Source organism: Microcaecilia unicolor, chromosome 3, assembly GCF_901765095.1.
Source record: "Microcaecilia unicolor chromosome 3, aMicUni1.1, whole genome shotgun sequence".
In the NCBI taxonomy this organism is placed as follows: Eukaryota; Metazoa; Chordata; class Amphibia; order Gymnophiona; family Siphonopidae; genus Microcaecilia; species Microcaecilia unicolor.
The window spans coordinates 404,601,678-404,618,608 of record NC_044033.1 but is presented as its reverse complement, the minus strand read 5'-3'; the positions used below and the strand labels follow the sequence as shown (position 1 = coordinate 404,618,608).

The window sequence follows — 16,931 nt, the reverse complement described above, 5'->3', positions numbered from 1 at the left end:
CCTGGGAACTTTGGTCATCCCCACAACGGAAAGCAGTTGAGGGCGCCCAAAATCGGCTTTCGATTATGCCGATTTGGGCGACCCTGTGAGAAGGATGCCCATCTCCCAATTTGTGTCGAAAGATGGGCGCCCTCCTCTTTCAAAAATGAGCCCAATTGTGACTTACAAACCATATCCACACACCTTATCTCAAGCACTGCACAAAAAAAATTCAAAAAATTGGTGTTATGGTATAGTCATATAATACTAAAGTCTGTATTAATACATAAAGCAGAGTCCAAAAACCATACACCAAGAAAAAAGATTTTAACACTTATCTCATGCATTGCCTAAGCGTCAAAAACTTCAATGAGATTCAACTGACTGTAAATGTGCAAGAGCCACGCGGTAGTTGGGTGGTAACTCCATTTTGGCACGTGTTGGGCGCACGTAGACGGTACGCAGCTTAGTAAAATGTACAGCGCTGCGTGTGTCTGGTAGTGCTATATAAATGCTATTAGTAGTAGTAAAAGGGGCCCTTAGTTACTATCAAACTAGAGGAATAGCCTAGTGGTTAGAGAACTGGTCTTGCAATCCAGAGGTAGCCAGTTTAAGTCCCACTGCTACTCCTTGTGATCTTGAGCAAGTCACTTAACCCTCCATTGCCTCAGGTACAGACTTAGACTGTGAGCTCTCCTGGGACAGAGAAATATCCAGAGTAGCTGAATGTAACTCACCTTGAGCTACTAATTAAAAAGGTGTGAGCAAAAATCTAAATAAGTAAAATGCTTCAAGTTATTTTCAATTTCAGAAACATATAAAAACCTACTTTTTCTAGAAATTTGCTTTCCAATCTAATAACTAGCATAACTAGACCTTCACTGTGTCTGGCATTCTTTGACTCTGTGGGGGATTGTTCTTCTGTCATTCTACTCCAGCTTTTCTATCCTGCTAATTTCCCTCAAGGAATCATAGTGGTTTACAGTGGATGATCAAAACACAGACAAATGTCATGAATCACAATATTTCTGAAATACAAAGGTTTTCAAAGACTTCTTAAACAGATAATAATCTGAAATATCCCAAAGTTGGGTAGGGATGGAATTTCATAATTTAACAGCAAAATAGCTAAAAGAACAATCCATACAATGTTTATAGCGAACCTTATTTACTGAGGGAAGAGCTAAATTTAAAGAATGCTGTCTACGAGTAGTCCGACCTAATGATAAAAACTGGACTAAAATAATGTGGTCTGATGTGTTACATCCATTAAAAAACCTTATGGATAAACAAACCATCTTAAAGTCCACTCTTGCAGCAATAGGCGACCAATGAATGTTCCTAAACAGTGGTGTCACATGTTCACATTTGTTATGACCAAAAATCAGTGCATTTTTTCTAGCAAAAACAATGCCGGTACTGAAATGCTAGGCCACCCTTCAGGGGTAGTGTGATCACTAAGGGACCCACCCTACAATAGTCAGGCCCCCTGCAACCAGTTACCGAATCTATGACAAGGCAGAATTGGTGTGTAGAGCCTGAGCTCTGTCATTAAAACTTGGGGTCCATGAGTCAATTTTAGCAGACAATGGAAAAGGTGCCAGTACTCAGTACCCTCAAGTATCCCCTCAAAAAAAGCCCTGCCAAAAATCAATCTCTCAGCACAGTTCTGCAGTAATATGTCTTTTTAAAAGAACCTGATTGATGCAACATGCAAAGAACTTCAATAGCCCAGATGTGGCAAAACTATAGCCTGTACAAGAAATCTAAACTGTGTCAAAAGAAAGACGATCTTATAGCTCTAAGCTGTCATTATTTAGCAAACACCCCTTTGCACAAGCTATCAACTTGGTCTTTCATAGATAGTTGTGTATCCAAAATAAAACCTAATACTCTAGATGATTTATCAAAGGACAGTAATTCTCCTGTTTAAAGAACCAGATTTTGTGGAACTCTAGTTACTGACATGTCAAAGTAAAGCAGTTAATCAGACAGCAGTCCTAAATGCTAATTTCCCAAGAAGGTGGTTTTGATTGCCAGAGAGGTAAGGATAAGTCCCTCCTCATGCACTCCTCCAAACTCCAGGTCCAAAAGCAAAGAGGCACTTTTACTAAAGCTTAGGGGCCCTTTTACTAAGCAATGTTAGGGCTAATGTGTGGGTAGCGTGCGCCAAATCGACCCTACCGCAGGGGTAGCACGGGAACCCTGTGGTAATTTTGAAGTTGCCGCATGCTGTTTCCAACGGTAGAAAATATTTCTCTATTTTCTACTGCGGGGGCGATCCCAGCAGTAATCAGCAGTGCAGCCACATTGGCACATACTGCCTGATTACCGCACAAGTAGCACATGAGCCCTTACTGTTAGGTCAATGGGTGATGTTAAGTGCTCAGGCAGTAAATAGTCATGCACCGCTTTTAATTTTATCATCATTGGCTAAAAATCCTCGTCTCAATTTGCTGGATCTCAGTCCCGTAATGCTATTCCACTATTCCAAAATGAGACGAGCTAAAAGCTAAGTAGTTGTTCGTTATTTTGTTTGAATATTGAAATAAAACATATTAAGGAAGGTTGAGACAGACATGGGGAAGCCACTGCTTGCCCTGGGATTGGTAACATGAAATGTTGTTAACTATTTGGGTTTCTGCCAGATACTTACCTGGATTGGCCACTGTTGGAAACAGGATACTGGGCTAGATGGATCATTGGCATGACCCAGTATGGCTATTCTTATGTTCATAGTCAATGATGATAATTTGTACTCCAGGACATTAAGGCATTTTGCCTCATAAAAGGAGTCAGATGAGGCTTTTTCCTTCCTTTTTATAAATCAACAAAATAATTATTGAAAAAAATATAAAATCATCAATATATAGTAACTTAATAACATAGTAGATGACGGCAGAAAAAGACCTGCACGGTCCATCCAGTCTGCCCAAGAAGATAAATTCATATGTGCTACTTTTTTTATTTGTACTGTCCTCTTCAGTGCACAGACCGTATAAGTCTGGCCAGCCCTATCCCCGCCTCCCAACCATCAGCCCCAGCACAGACCGTATATGTCTGCCCACACTAGCCCCGCCTCCCAACCACCAGCTCTGCCACCCATTCTAGGCTAAGCTCCTGAGGATCCCTTTCTTCTGCACAGGATTCCTTTATGTTTATCCCTCGCATGATTGAATTCCGTTACCGTTTTCATCTCCACCACCTCCCGCGGGAGGGCATTCCAAGCATCCACCACCCTCTCCGTGAAAAAATACTTCCTGACATTCTTCTTGAGTCTGCCCCCCTTCAATCTCATGTCATGCCCTCTCGATCTACCGCCTTCCCATCTCCGGAAAAGGTTCGTTTGCGGATTAATACCTTTCAAATATTTGAACGTCTGTATCATATCACCCCTGTTCCTCCTTTCCTCCAGGGTATACATGTTCAGGTCCGCAAGTCTCTCCTCATACGTCTTGTAACGCAAATCCCATACCATCCTCGTAGCTTTTCTTTGCACCGCTTCAATTCTTTTTACATCCTTAGCAAGATACGGCCTCCAAAACTGAACACAATACTCCAGGTGGGGCCTCACCAACGACTTGTACAGGGGCATCAACACCTCTTTTCTTCTGCTGGTCACACCTCTCTCTATACAGCCTAGTAACCTTCTAGCTACGGCCACCGCCTTGTCACACTGTTTCATCGCCTTCATATCCTCAGATACTATCACCCCAAGATCCCTCTCCCCATCCGTACCTAGCAGACTCTCACCGCCTAACACATACGCCTCTCTTGGATTTCTACTCCCTAAGTGCATCACTTTGCATTTCTTCGCATTGAATTTTAATTGCCAAACCTTAGACCATTCTTCTAGCTTTTTCAGATCCTTTTTCATGTTTTCCACTCCTTGGACATGTGCTAATTTTGCCATTAGTGCACAGCCATTAAAAATAGTACTGTGGGTACTTACTGCCACCCATTTATAGGTGGCAAGTGTTCATGCGCTAATCAGTGCCCAGTAATGTAGATGTGCTAACTGGTTAGTGCAGGAATGCCCACAATCCACGAAAAGCCCATGGTTAGGGGAAAGAGAAGGGAAATGGGACTTGATATACTGCCTTTCTGAGGTTTTTTGTTTTTTTTTTTGCAACTACATTCAAAGCAGTTTACATATATTTAGGTACTTATTTTGTACCAGGGGCAATGGAGGGTTAAGTGACTTGCCCAGAGTCACAAGGAGCTGTAGTGGGAATTGAACTCAGTTCATCAGGATCAAAGTCCACTGCACTAACCACTAGACTACTCCTCCACTCCAAATGTGCAAATTTGGAAATTACCACTGGACGCCTGACGCATCCCACGGTAGGTCATTTTAGGCTGTGGTTATGGGCGTTTCGTGGGCGTTCCAAAATTTACGCACGTATAGAATATGGCCCAGTCCACCTAAATCCACGCGCTGGGATTTACGCCACGTTTTCATTGGTGTAAATGGATGCACGTAGTTTTAGGCAATGGGATATCAATTATGCATATTCTATATACTGCACCTAAATCTAGGCCCTGCTTCTAGAATACACTTAGTCGGCATTGATCTGTGCCAATTTTTTAAGCGCCATATATAGAATCTCCCCCTATGGGGTTCATTTTCAAAGCACTTAGACTTACAAAGTTCCATAGGGCCTCTGCACCTCTTTGCATTCTATGGGAATTATTCTATGAAGGTGTTTTCTGTAAGCAAAGAATAGGAAATGTCATTTTTGAAAGAGGCCCTACATGCAATGAAGAACTTTATGCAGTCACAATTAAACCAGAAAGTCAGGTTCCTGTAGTATAGTTTACACAAAGAGATTAGTAATTTGCAGAAAGCTGTTGGCCTTTCAGGTATATTTTTTTTAAGAACTAGCTCAACAAACCACCTTATACTGCCATGAAGTTCACAGCTGGGCCTCAGCTGTTTCTCTCGTCCTTTTGCCTGCACCAACATGCCAGGCACTCAAGTCAGAATAGATACTGACAGGTCAACTAACTACTTCAACTGTTGTAGTTACCAGGATGGAACCAGACTGCTGGAATTAACATTTACAAATGAAATACAGCAGCTTTTAAACCAGAAACTGGAGGAAGACCAAAATTTACTCAAAAGATATCAGCAAAACAGGAAAGATAGGGCATCCTAATAGCAAGGTTGCAATACAGTCCATACTAGACTAGGAGGGACATTTTCGATATGACATCTAAGTCCGATTTAAAATCTGAATAGGAAAGGAGGTCATGTTCAAAAAAGAAAAATGTCAATCTTTTTTTTTTTTTATACTGTTTCAAACAAGTTTTTGTGCTTTGTGGTCCATTTTCGAAAAAAAATAAAACAATAAGTGCAAAACGTAGAGATTTATGCCATTGAGCTGTAGGAGGAGCCAGCATTTTTAGGGGTGAACAAACATGTGGATAAAGGTGAGACGGTCAATATTGTGTATCTGGATTTTCTAAAGGCATTTGACAAAGTATCTCATGAAAGCCTCCACAGGAAATTAGAAAGTCATAGGATATGAGGTAATGTCCTATTGTGGATTAAAAACTGGTTAAAAGATAGAAAACAGAGAGAGTAGGGTTAAATGGTCAGTATTCTCAATGGAGAAGAGTAGATAGTGGGGTTCTCCAGAGGTCTGTGCTGGGACCGCTGATTTTTAACATATTTATAAATGATCTAGAGATAGGAATAACTCAAGGTAATTAAATGTGCTGATGATGTGTTTATTCAAAGTTGCAAGAGAATTGTGAAAAATTGCAAGAGGACCTTACGAGACTGGGAGACTGGGCATCCAAATGGCAGATAATGTTTAATGTGAGCAAGTACAAAGTGATGCACGTGGGAAAGAGGAATCCAAACTATAGCTATGTGATGCAAGGTTCCACATTAGGAATCTCTGCCCATGAAATGGATCTAGGTGTCATCACTGATGATACGTTGAAACCCTCTGATCAGTGTGCAGCAGCAGCTAAGAAATCAAATAGAATGTTAGGCATTATGAGGAAAGGAATGGAAAACATAAATGAGAATGTTATAATGCCTGTGTATCCCTCCATGGTGTGACTGCACTTCAAATATTCTGTGCAATTTTGATCACTGCATCTCAAAAAAGATATAGCAGAATTAGAAAAGGTACAGAGAAGGGCAATGAAAATGATGAATGGGATGGGACGACTTCCCTATTAGGAAAAGCTAAAGCAACTAGGGCTGTTCAGCTTGGAGAAGAGGCAGCTCAGGGGAGAGATGATAGAGGTCTATAAAATACTGAGTGGAGTGGAAAGGGGAGAGGTGAACTGCTTGTTTACGCTTCCAAAAATAATAGGACTAGGGGGCATAAGTTTAAAACAAACCATAGAAAATATTTCTTCACTCAACGTGTAAATTAAACTCTGAAATTCATTGCCAAAGAATGTGGTAAAAGCAATTAGCTTAGCAGGGTTTAAAAAAGATTTGGACCATTTCCTAAAAGAAAAGCCCATAAGCCATTATTAAGATGGACTTTGGAAAATCCACTGCTTATTTCTAGGGTAAGCAGAATAAAATCTGTTTTACCTATCTGGGATCTTGCCAGGTACTTGTGACCTAGATTGGCCACTGTTGGAAACAGGATACTGGGCTTGATGGACCTTCGGTCTGTCCCAGTATGGCAATGCTTATGTTTTCATGTCCTAGTAGTTGAATCAATATCTTCAGTTTAAGAAAACAGTTTTCACAGTTTAGTTTTAATAAAAACACAACCGTGAAAACAACAAAGCTTGTATAGGGAAGATAACAGAGACTCAAAAATTCCAGAAATACAGTTTTGGGTTCACCAGACTAAACTGCAAAAGAGCTGTAAGGTCATTGGGAAGCGAATTCAATGAAGCGGTATACAGCAACAAGGGTACAAGGCAGGCTCCATTAAAACCTCTTTTCCCCACTGCCAGTAAAAGGCTGTTAATCAGAGTGACTTAGATTTATGAACCCAAGCAAGCCTGTTAAGTAAACATACAGAAATCCAGTGGGCATTAGGACTGCAAGGATATCGTTGCTGTTGTTGGAAGAACAAAGTTTCTCTTCTCCAAGATAAAAAGAAGTACTGTAGTCTGAACTAATCAAATCCTACAAGCCTGCTGGCCGAAGTTCAGACTGTCAGTGAGGAAGTTCATGGAAGAGGATAACACTGGTTGCGGGCTTTGTGAAGTTCAAAAATATCTATACAGAGAGAATTGACCTGGACAGAGAGCCAAACAGGTGAACAGTTTTAAAAAAAAATCTAAGACTACCAATGTCTCTGGCAAACATGACAAATATACATTGGAACAATGATGCTTGCTTACTAATTAATGGTACATGTTTTCTTTACATGACATATGTGTTTGGCAAAAAATTCACTGATATTTCCACATGTATTTTTGCTTTGAATATTGTAGGACTCAGAACCAAAGAGTCCACAAGTTGGAAAAAATCACAGGGACTGTAAGTTAAGAAAAAGCAAATGAATTTCAACCAAAATACTGTCACATCCCTCCTGATATTCACATTAATCAGCACTTTTTTTTTTTTAAATGCTAGCTGCCACAGGTCAGCTCTGAACATCCAGAAACAGTGCTGCTCAGTGGTGCTATCTGGTTATTGGCGATATTCAGACTGCAAACTGGATAACTAACCACACAAAGGGAATCTTTTATTAATGTGCACTAGCCTTTTTATCTCGCACTAAAAATCAGCTGGCGCTAAATGCTGAGATACTCATACTCAGTGTTTAGTGCCAGCTGATTTCTAGCACAAGCTAAATACTCTACTGCACCTTATTAAAATACCCCCAAAGTTAGGACAACCTTTTAGCTGACCTAACCTTATCCTGTTAGCAGTCTGAATATCGCTCTGCACAAGCTCCACCCAAGGTCAGAGGAAAGATTCGATGGCACCATTTAGTTAGGACTAGATTCTATATATATATATATATGGCACCAAAAACGTCATTGCCAAAAAAACCACGCTTAACGCTATTCTATAAACCCCGTTTAAAGTTAGGCGCAGTTTATAGAATACACTTAGCAGCCGTCCCGTGACTAAAATTTAGGTGCAGCCATTTATGCCAACTAAAACCTATTTAGGAGAGGATCAGGCATATTCTGTATCAGTGCATGTAAATTTTAGGAATGCCTATGCCCCTCCCATGGCCGCACCTCCTTTTGTGATCCATACATTAGAATTTACACACACCACTTTACAGAATAAGCTTATAAAGTTGCACATGTAAATTCTAATTAGTGCCAATTAGTGTCAATAATTGCTTAATAGCAGTTAGTTATTGGCACTGATTTGCTTGTTGCACGTGCAGATTTGTGCATGCATCTTTGCTGTTTATAGAATCTGGGGGTAAGTGCTGCCAAATATCCCTTTCACCGGCACTTATCCGGTTAGCAGCATCTGCTAAATAGATAAGTGCCTTTGAATATCAGGACCTGCTTTTCTGCTCACATGATATTACAAAAATAAGTACCTGTATATATGTAAACCACTTTCAATGTAATCACAGAAAGGCAGTAGTATATCAAATCCCAATCCCTATCCCCTTTCCCATATATAGAATTAGGGCACTTATCTCTATGGGTTAGTGCATGCTAAGCTTTAGTAAAAAGGCCCCTTAATGTACTTTAGATGATTTCACAATAACTTTTTTCTTCTGCAATTTAGAAACCAATTTAAAAATTGTTTTCTTCTCACTAATTATGAGCACTTAAAAACCTTTTTTGTATTATATTTGATTGCTTTAATACTTGTGTGGGAGATTTTCTTTGATGACTATTGTGATTTTCCCTCTAATTTCAGTTTTTTCATTTATTATCTCCTGTGTTTTGTGATTGCCATTTAGCAGGCATTAAGAGTAAAACAAAATTCACTACTGCCATAACACACCTTAATAATTGCCCCCTTAATTGTAAACATACTGAAAAAATAAAAATGAGAAAAATTTATAAAAAGCAAAAAAAAAAACAAAAACCCCAGAATCCAGATTTCTTAAAGATAACCAAATTACAAGTAGGTGTTTACCCCATTGAAATTAAATCCCCCCTTAGGGCCTCTTTTATCAAGCCGTGCTAGCATTTCCCGCACGGCAATGCTGACAGAGCCCATTCAAAGTGAATGGGCTTCATCAGCATTACCGCACCAGGAGCCACGAGCGCGGCTTCATAAAAGAGGCCCTTAATGTTCAAAGCTTCCGAACGTTTCTCTTATATATCACTCCCATTATCCTAACCATAAACTGAGGGAAGCCGTTATGGTGAACTTCAAGAAAACCCCAAGCATAAACAAGTCAGATCCATGCAAAGTATGAATACAAATAAGCCTGTTTACTAAAGTGTAACAAGCAGTTATCTTCTGAATTAACACACAGCCACAGTAACAGTTAGTTACTGCACAGCTGTGACACTTAGGAAGCCAGTTTACTAAGCTGCATTAAGCAGCTAGCCTGGGTTTTACCTCACATCAGATGTCATAATCAGACAGCACAGCCTTTCCCTACCCTTTCCTCCTTCGCTTGTTGGGATGCTTATTGGTTGGTAGAGGACTGGTTCCTTGCTTAGTTTTTGGTTTGTCATGTTACAAGGGCTTGCGTGCATCAGTGATGCTAAGAGGTATACCACTGGTAGATTAACTACTTTCAGGGTGGCAGGTCTCGGCTGACATGCCAGACTAAGACAAACCGCCCATTGGGTAGCAGCAGTATGGGACAGTGTTGGTGGCAGAGGATCACATTTCTGTGAGAACAGCAACAACGCTGGCATTGCCTGTGCAGATGAAAGGCCTAGCAATCTACTTCTGTACCTTGCCACACAAATTCAGTGGATAGTTACAACAAAACAAACTGAAATATAACGCTGGAAGATGAGTACCTCATTTTGGAAGGCACTCAATGGGCTACTGGGGAAGATCTAAAGACTTCAGAGTAGAGCTGGCATTTGTGAAGTAGTTGGAACAAAGCCCTCAGGACATCTGATTGCTCATGTAGCTGTGCATGAAATGAGAGTCAAAAGCTGGAAAGACGTCTTAGATATTTGGAACATACCAAAGCATGAACCAAGGAAAACTGGACGTGGTCAAGAATGAAATGTAATGCACACAACTTGATCTGTTGGATGTCAGACAACTAAAATGTGCTGGCATCGGACACTTTGAATCTGATAATTACATGGTATACTATGCCAGAAATGAAAGACAAAGAAAACACGGTGTTGCATTATAATGAAGAAGAAACTTGAAAGAACTGTAATGCAATACAATATAGCCAGTCAATACTAAATTTCTGTTTGTCTATGAGGAACATTTATCAATATAATCCTTATTCAGGTATATGTGCCAACAACAGATGCAGAAGATGATAAAGTTGATCAGTTCTACAAGCTAGTACAAGCTGAAACTAACAGGAGATGAAAAAAAAAAAAAGATATACTGATAGTCATGGGCAACTGGAATGCAAAGATTGAGACCCAAGAAGGCCAAGTGGTTGGAAAACATGGGCTCACTAACAGAATAAAGTTGGAAAATGTTTGATAGAATTCTGAAAGAACAATCTGTTCATTTCAAACACATTCTTCCAGCAACAAGTGGCAAGTGTACACATGGCCTTCACCCGAAGGACTGTATAAAAATCAAATTGACTACATCTGTAGAAGTCAGCAAACATCAACCAAGGCAAAATCTGAAGCTGATTGTGATACAGCTAGGTCCTGCAAACTGAAGCTATAGCTGAAAAACAGAAAGCTTGTTATAAACATAGCAAGGTATGATCTTGAAAATTTAAAGACCACCTGCAAAATTAGTTCATCACACTGGATGCTAACAACAGAGTACCTGAAGAGTTATGGTAACATATACATAGTAGATGAAAGCAGAAAAAGACATGCATGGTCCATCCAGTCTGCCCAACAAGACAACTCATGTGTACTACTTTTTGTGTATACCCTACTTTGATTTGTACCTGTGCTCTTCAGGGCACAGACCGTATAAGTCTGCCCAGCACTATCCCCGCCTCCCAACCACCAGCCCCGCCTCCCAACCACCGCTCTGGCACAGACCATACAAGTCTGCCCAGCACTATCCCCGCCTCCCACCACCGGCTCTGGCACAGACTGTATAAGTCTGGTAAGACATCATGAAAGTTGTACTAGAAGAAAGTGAAAATTCAAAAACAGCCAAAATGGATGACTGAAGAAACTCAAAATTGCTCAGAGATGTAAAGAAGCTAAAACCAGAGAAGAACGAGAGGCAGTTGCAGAATTGGTTGGAATTTCAAATATGCCACAAGATGAGTCATGGAGGGGCATTTTCAATATGACGTCTAAGTCAGACTTTGGATGTTTTGTGCTAAACGTCCAAAATCCGAATAGGAAATATGGCCATTTTTGAAACCGCAAGCCCCAAGATTCTATATAATGCGCTTAGATTTAGGCGCCAAAATCGGTGCGGATTCTATAACACCACACGAAAATGAATTGGCTTAACAAGATAATGAGTGCTGTTAACAATACTTAACAAGCAATAATGAGCACTAATTGGAACTGATTAGAATTTAGGCGCACAACTCACTAAACGTATTCTGTAATGATGTGCACTGAACTTCTAACATGTGGAGGCAAAAGGGGTGTGGTTATGGGTAGGGAAATGGCCTTTCTTGGGCATTACAAAATTTAGGAGCCTCGTTATAGAATATGACCCAGTGCATCTAAATCTACATGCTAATATTTACACCAGTTTTTCATTGGAATAAATGGATGCAAGCAGATATCGGTGCTGAAATATCAACTAAGCATATTCTATAATCGGCACCTATATCTAGGTATGCAATACACTTAGTCGGCACTGATCTCAGCGCCGATTTTTTAGGCACCATATATAGAATTTCCTCCAAAATGTCTTTTTTTAAAATGCCATTTGTAACAAGGTTTTGTGCTCTGTGTGTTTATTTTTTTCAGGCCACTTAAAAAAATATATATATAAATGAAAAACAGAAAATCAAGTCATTGGGATGTAGAAGGGGCCAGCATTTTTAGCAGACTGGTCTCCCAGGCAGCCAAGGAAAGCAATGGGGCACCCCAGGGAGCACTGCTGTGGACTTCATATAAATGCTCCCAGGGACACATCTCACATTGCTCCCTTATCTTGTCTGCTGAGCCCTCGAAAATCCACCCAAAACCCAATACTCCCCATCCCTTGTGGGTGAAGGGGGCACCTATATGTGGATACAGTGGGTTTCTGGTGAGTTTTGGAGCGTTTACACTTTCCACAACAAGTGTAACAGGTAGGGGAAGGTATGGGCCTGGACCCACCTGTCTACAGTGCACTGCACCCACCACTACATTACTCAAGGGACCTGCATGCTGCTCTAACGGACCTAGCTATAACATCTGAGACTGTCAAAGAGGCAGGTGAGTACTATTTTTAGTCACACGTTTGGGGGTGGAAGGAGGTCAACGACTACTAGGGGAGTATGGGCGAGTCATCCCTTTTTCCCTCCAGTGGTTAGCTGGTCATTTAGGGCACCTTTTTGTGCCTTATTCATTATAAAAACAGGCCTAGACCAAAACGAAGTTTTAGTCCTAAAAGTTTTCATTTTGTTCCATTATGTCTATAAAACGACCAAGTGTTAGGCACATCCTAAGCCTGCCCTAATCCCACCTCCGCAATGTCCCTGACATGCCTCCTTATGACTTGGATGCACTGCAGTCGAAATGCTCAGATAAACGTCTGTACAATAGGTTTTGAAAATAGCGATTTGGACATTTTGAGAAGAAATCAATCAAATGGTGCTTTATAACACTTTTTGGATGTTTTTCTCTTTCAAAAATGAACTCCAAAGAGAAGAACTACAATACATGAAAGGAAACAGAATCAGAACAAAGAGAGGGAAGAACAAGATTGGCTTTTCTAAATCTATGAATTGGAATGCTAAAAGATGCATAAAGATCCATGTTTAGGCGGAAAGAATATACTGAGTCATTATACCATAAGTATCAAATAAAATGAAAAGCATTTCAATCTGCACCTTACAGTCAAGAACTATTGGTGATGAAAGAAGTCAAAGCAGCACTGAAAGCTTTATCAAAAATAAAAACATAGGACATTGATGGCATTCCCAATGAAGTATTACAGTAAAGGAGCAGCCTAATGGTTAGTGCAGAGGTCTAAGAACCTACGGAATTGAGTTTGATTCTCACTGCAGCTCCTTGTGGCTCTGGGCAAGTCACTTAACCCTCCATTGCCGCAGGTACAAAATAATTACCTGTATATAATATGTAAACTGTTTTGATTTTAAACACTGAAAGGAGGTATATCAAATCCCATCCTCTTTCCCATTCCATTTTAGCAACAAGATGCAGTTATTACAATACTTACAAGGCTCTGCCAGGAAGTTTGGAAGGCATCATTGTTAACTGTCTGGAAAAGACTGTGTTCATACCAATACTGAAGAAAATAGATTCATCTGACGGTGGAAATTAAGACACAGTCACTCTGATCCCACATACCAGCAAGATTCTACTCAAGATCATTCAATGGAGACTACAAGAACTCCTGGATCAAGAACTGCCAGAAGTTCAGGCAGTATTGAGGAAAGAGTGAGTAATAAGAGACATCATCACAGACATGAGAGAAATCCTTGAAGAAGATCCTGACAACTGGTAAAATCAATAATTTAATCCCTAATGGAGAGGTAATAGAAATAATAAATCTGCTTGGAATCAATAATGAAACAATATCAGTCAAGAAATCCAATGATGTATCACACTTGGTAGAAAGGCTATGAAGGACCTAGGCAAGATCTTCATGTGGGAGATGCATTTCTGCATACAAACATTCGACTCATCCATACGGATGTGAAAGTTGAATAACGAAGAAGCAAGGCAAGGAGAAATTAGGTCTTACCTGATAATTTTCTTTCCACTAGTTCTTCCCACTATTCTAGAACTTGCTGGTTGATGTACTCAACTATCCCACAGGTTCTAGAATAATGGGAAGCTACATATTAGAAGAACAAAATTAATGCCTTTGAATTATGGCACTAGAGAAGAATACCGTGTATACCATGGACTGCCTGAAAACAAATCAATCCATAATGAAGGAGATCAGATTTATTTGTAAGCTCAAGTGACCAGACTTTGACTTTCATACTTAAGACACATTATGCAAAGAGAAAGATCATCAGAGAAAGACATCGTGCTTGGCAATGTAGAAGGTCAACGCAAAAAACACCAGCAATACAATGGTTTTGATACAATAACAAAGCTATCAATACTACTCTATCAACAATTAGCTGTCTGACTGAAAACAAAGCTTATTTCAGGGCAACTATCCAGAGGTCACCATGAGTTGATACCGAATTGACTGCGCTTTAACAACAACAACATGGGAATGATCTAGTATTTTAGAATTAAGGCAGCATATCCCGTATTTTGAAGGCAGCTGATGATGAATATAAGTATATTATTTTGGGTGACATTTTAGGAGCACAGAAGTGGTGAAAGACAGGATCAAATTCTAGTTCTCTCAATGCAGCAGCTGCTGCAGCTGACTCACATAGCAATATAATGCTTCAGGTAAATAGCAGCCTTCAGTGTTCCTCATCTACTGAGAGTTCCATCTCCCAACCTTACCATAAATCCATCTCGACCTGTAAACTATACTGGGGAATTTTTTTTTGCAGATCAGTTACTTCAAGCTAGGAGAAAGGGGAATGGCAGGAGAATGACAGGATATGTTATTTTTAATGGTTCTCCTGCCATTGTGGGCAGGTGTGCCTTCAAATTAGCTAAGGCATTCGATTATTTTGTGTGTGTGTGTGTGTATGTGTCTAAATTAATGGGTTTAAATGAAGTTGAGTTAATTCTAACTACAAACATTGACTTAAATACAAGGTATATCAGTAATGTGCTTTCTAAACTGCATAACGTACAGCAGCTTAGGCCACAAAAGTGAATACAATTTCTCCATCAAAGAAAATGGATTGGAGGCCTTGAAAGAGAAAAGATTTTCAACCTGACCAACCAAAAATAAAATTTCAAACAAAAATGCTCAAAAATACCCAAGTACTTTTTTAAAAAATTATTTACAAACCATCTTATGAAAGTTTGAAACAAGTAGACTTCTTCGGTACTGCTAAGCTCCAGCCACACATACCTGGTGACCTAAAACAGCATTTACTGACCTATATATGTCTTCATAGTCTGTGTTTTAATTGAAATGCGGTCTTTACCTGAAAGGCGTCTGGGCACATCGGTGATGGCAGGAAGTCCTGTGCCTCGGGTGGAGGACAGGGGGGTTGTGGAGTGAATGGACGGTGAAGTCATCTGGCTCAGGTAGGATGGGTAGGACTGGTCATATGACCATGGAGGGGATGACTGTGCCTGTCTGGGGTCTAAAAACAGAAAACAAAAGAAAAGAAAAACGATATGAGGGACACCAGCAGGCTTGCCACTGATGGAAGTGTCTTAAAAATATATAAAGAAAGCTGAATCATGAATACGAAAATGCATAAGTAATGAGTCCCCCCACCCCACTCCCCTAATGTGTTTCTATTCTCCACATTGCAAAGGGAGTCGCAGAGGAAAGACAGAAACTTCTGCAAAGCAGTAGGAAAAACCACATTCACCGGTGAGATATCTATAGAACAGATTTGAACTTCAGATATCTGAAAATTTAGGTGCAACTGCACATGTCCCTCCCAGCCCTCAAAGCCATTTCATCAGCTTTGCTCTGTTGATATTCACAGCAGAACAATGTTTAATAGATATCAGATTTTCTAAGTAGTTATCACCACTCCTCAGTTGAAAAGAAAGAAAGAAAAGTTTGAAAAAAATGTAAATGCAGATGCACTTTCCTGTCAAGAATGCAAAACTACTTTGTTCTCCAATTTCAAGAGTACACAGAAGAGCTTTTGGTGCTGAGAAAAGTAATCCAAGAGGGAAAATGTCATTAATCCTATTAACCACTGTCCAAAAGAAATCACATTAGGAATGCAGTCCAGTATTACCTAGACTCACCAAACTTTTCATATGTACCGAATTGAAATACGGGACAACCAAAAGTTCAGATATATTTTGAGGTGACACTTTACTGTAATCTATATTACTCTGAACCAAATAATTAAACAGGCAAATTGAAGGTATGCCTATGGCATTCAATGTCATCATCACAAGGCTAAACAATATTTGATCTACTGAACCTCTTTGGACCGTATTTTGCGAGCAAACACACTGGGGCCCTTTTACAAAGCGTCGGTAAGCCAAACGCACGCTTATGCAAGCTAACTTGGAATTATCACTGGCCAACGCGGCCACCCATGGTAGTTTGTGCTTGAATGTGCGCCATTTCCAGTGTGCTGGAAAAACTTTTTTAATAGCATGCGCTAACCCAGCAGTAATTGGGCATCACCGCGTGCTGCCTGGTTACCACCTTACCGCCACCTCAATGGGTGATGGTAAGTGCTCCCCGCCGGATGACCATGCAGTAAGAGTTATCTTGCTGCATGGCCATTTTTTTTGGGGGGGGGGGGGAGGACCCCATTGTTTACCAAAATGAATGCATGATAATGGCAGAACCTCAGCAATAAGTACTGAGGGTATTCCAAGAAGATTCCCAATCACTTAAAACTGAGACAATTCAGTTACCATGGGAGCAGTTCTAGGACTGGGCGCTACAGTTTAGGCACCCAGATTATGCAGGCTGTGAGCCTATTCTAAAAGAGCACTTACGCACTCAAATGGTTTTAAAGAGTAATAGTGTAAATCAACCTACATTTTCGACACATCCACTTACACCATGTCAATAGCAGGCATAAATGCGTGTGCTTTAAGGTGACACTTTAGTGTGTAACTTACAGTATTCTCTAAATTATACTTGTAAATGTGGATATTAAAGTGCTTGCTAAAATCTGCCATTGTTACAATCCAGCAGCCAA

General features: G+C 40.2%; 1 protein-coding gene across 3 annotated transcripts in view; it reads right to left on the bottom strand.

Moving 5' to 3' along the window:
• RUNX2 (RUNX family transcription factor 2) overlaps positions 1-16,931 on the bottom strand; it is a 219,076-nt gene that overhangs the window by 45,311 nt on the left and 156,834 nt on the right. For 2 of the 3 annotated variants that reach the window (XM_030198761.1, XM_030198763.1), the window contains one exon: positions 15,228-15,389. The exons of the other annotated variant lie outside the window; for it this stretch is intronic. In XM_030198761.1, the coding sequence (XP_030054621.1) occupies positions 15,228-15,389 (162 nt within the window). The remainder of the gene's footprint in view (positions 1-15,227; positions 15,390-16,931) is intronic. 3 annotated transcript variants of the gene reach the window in all.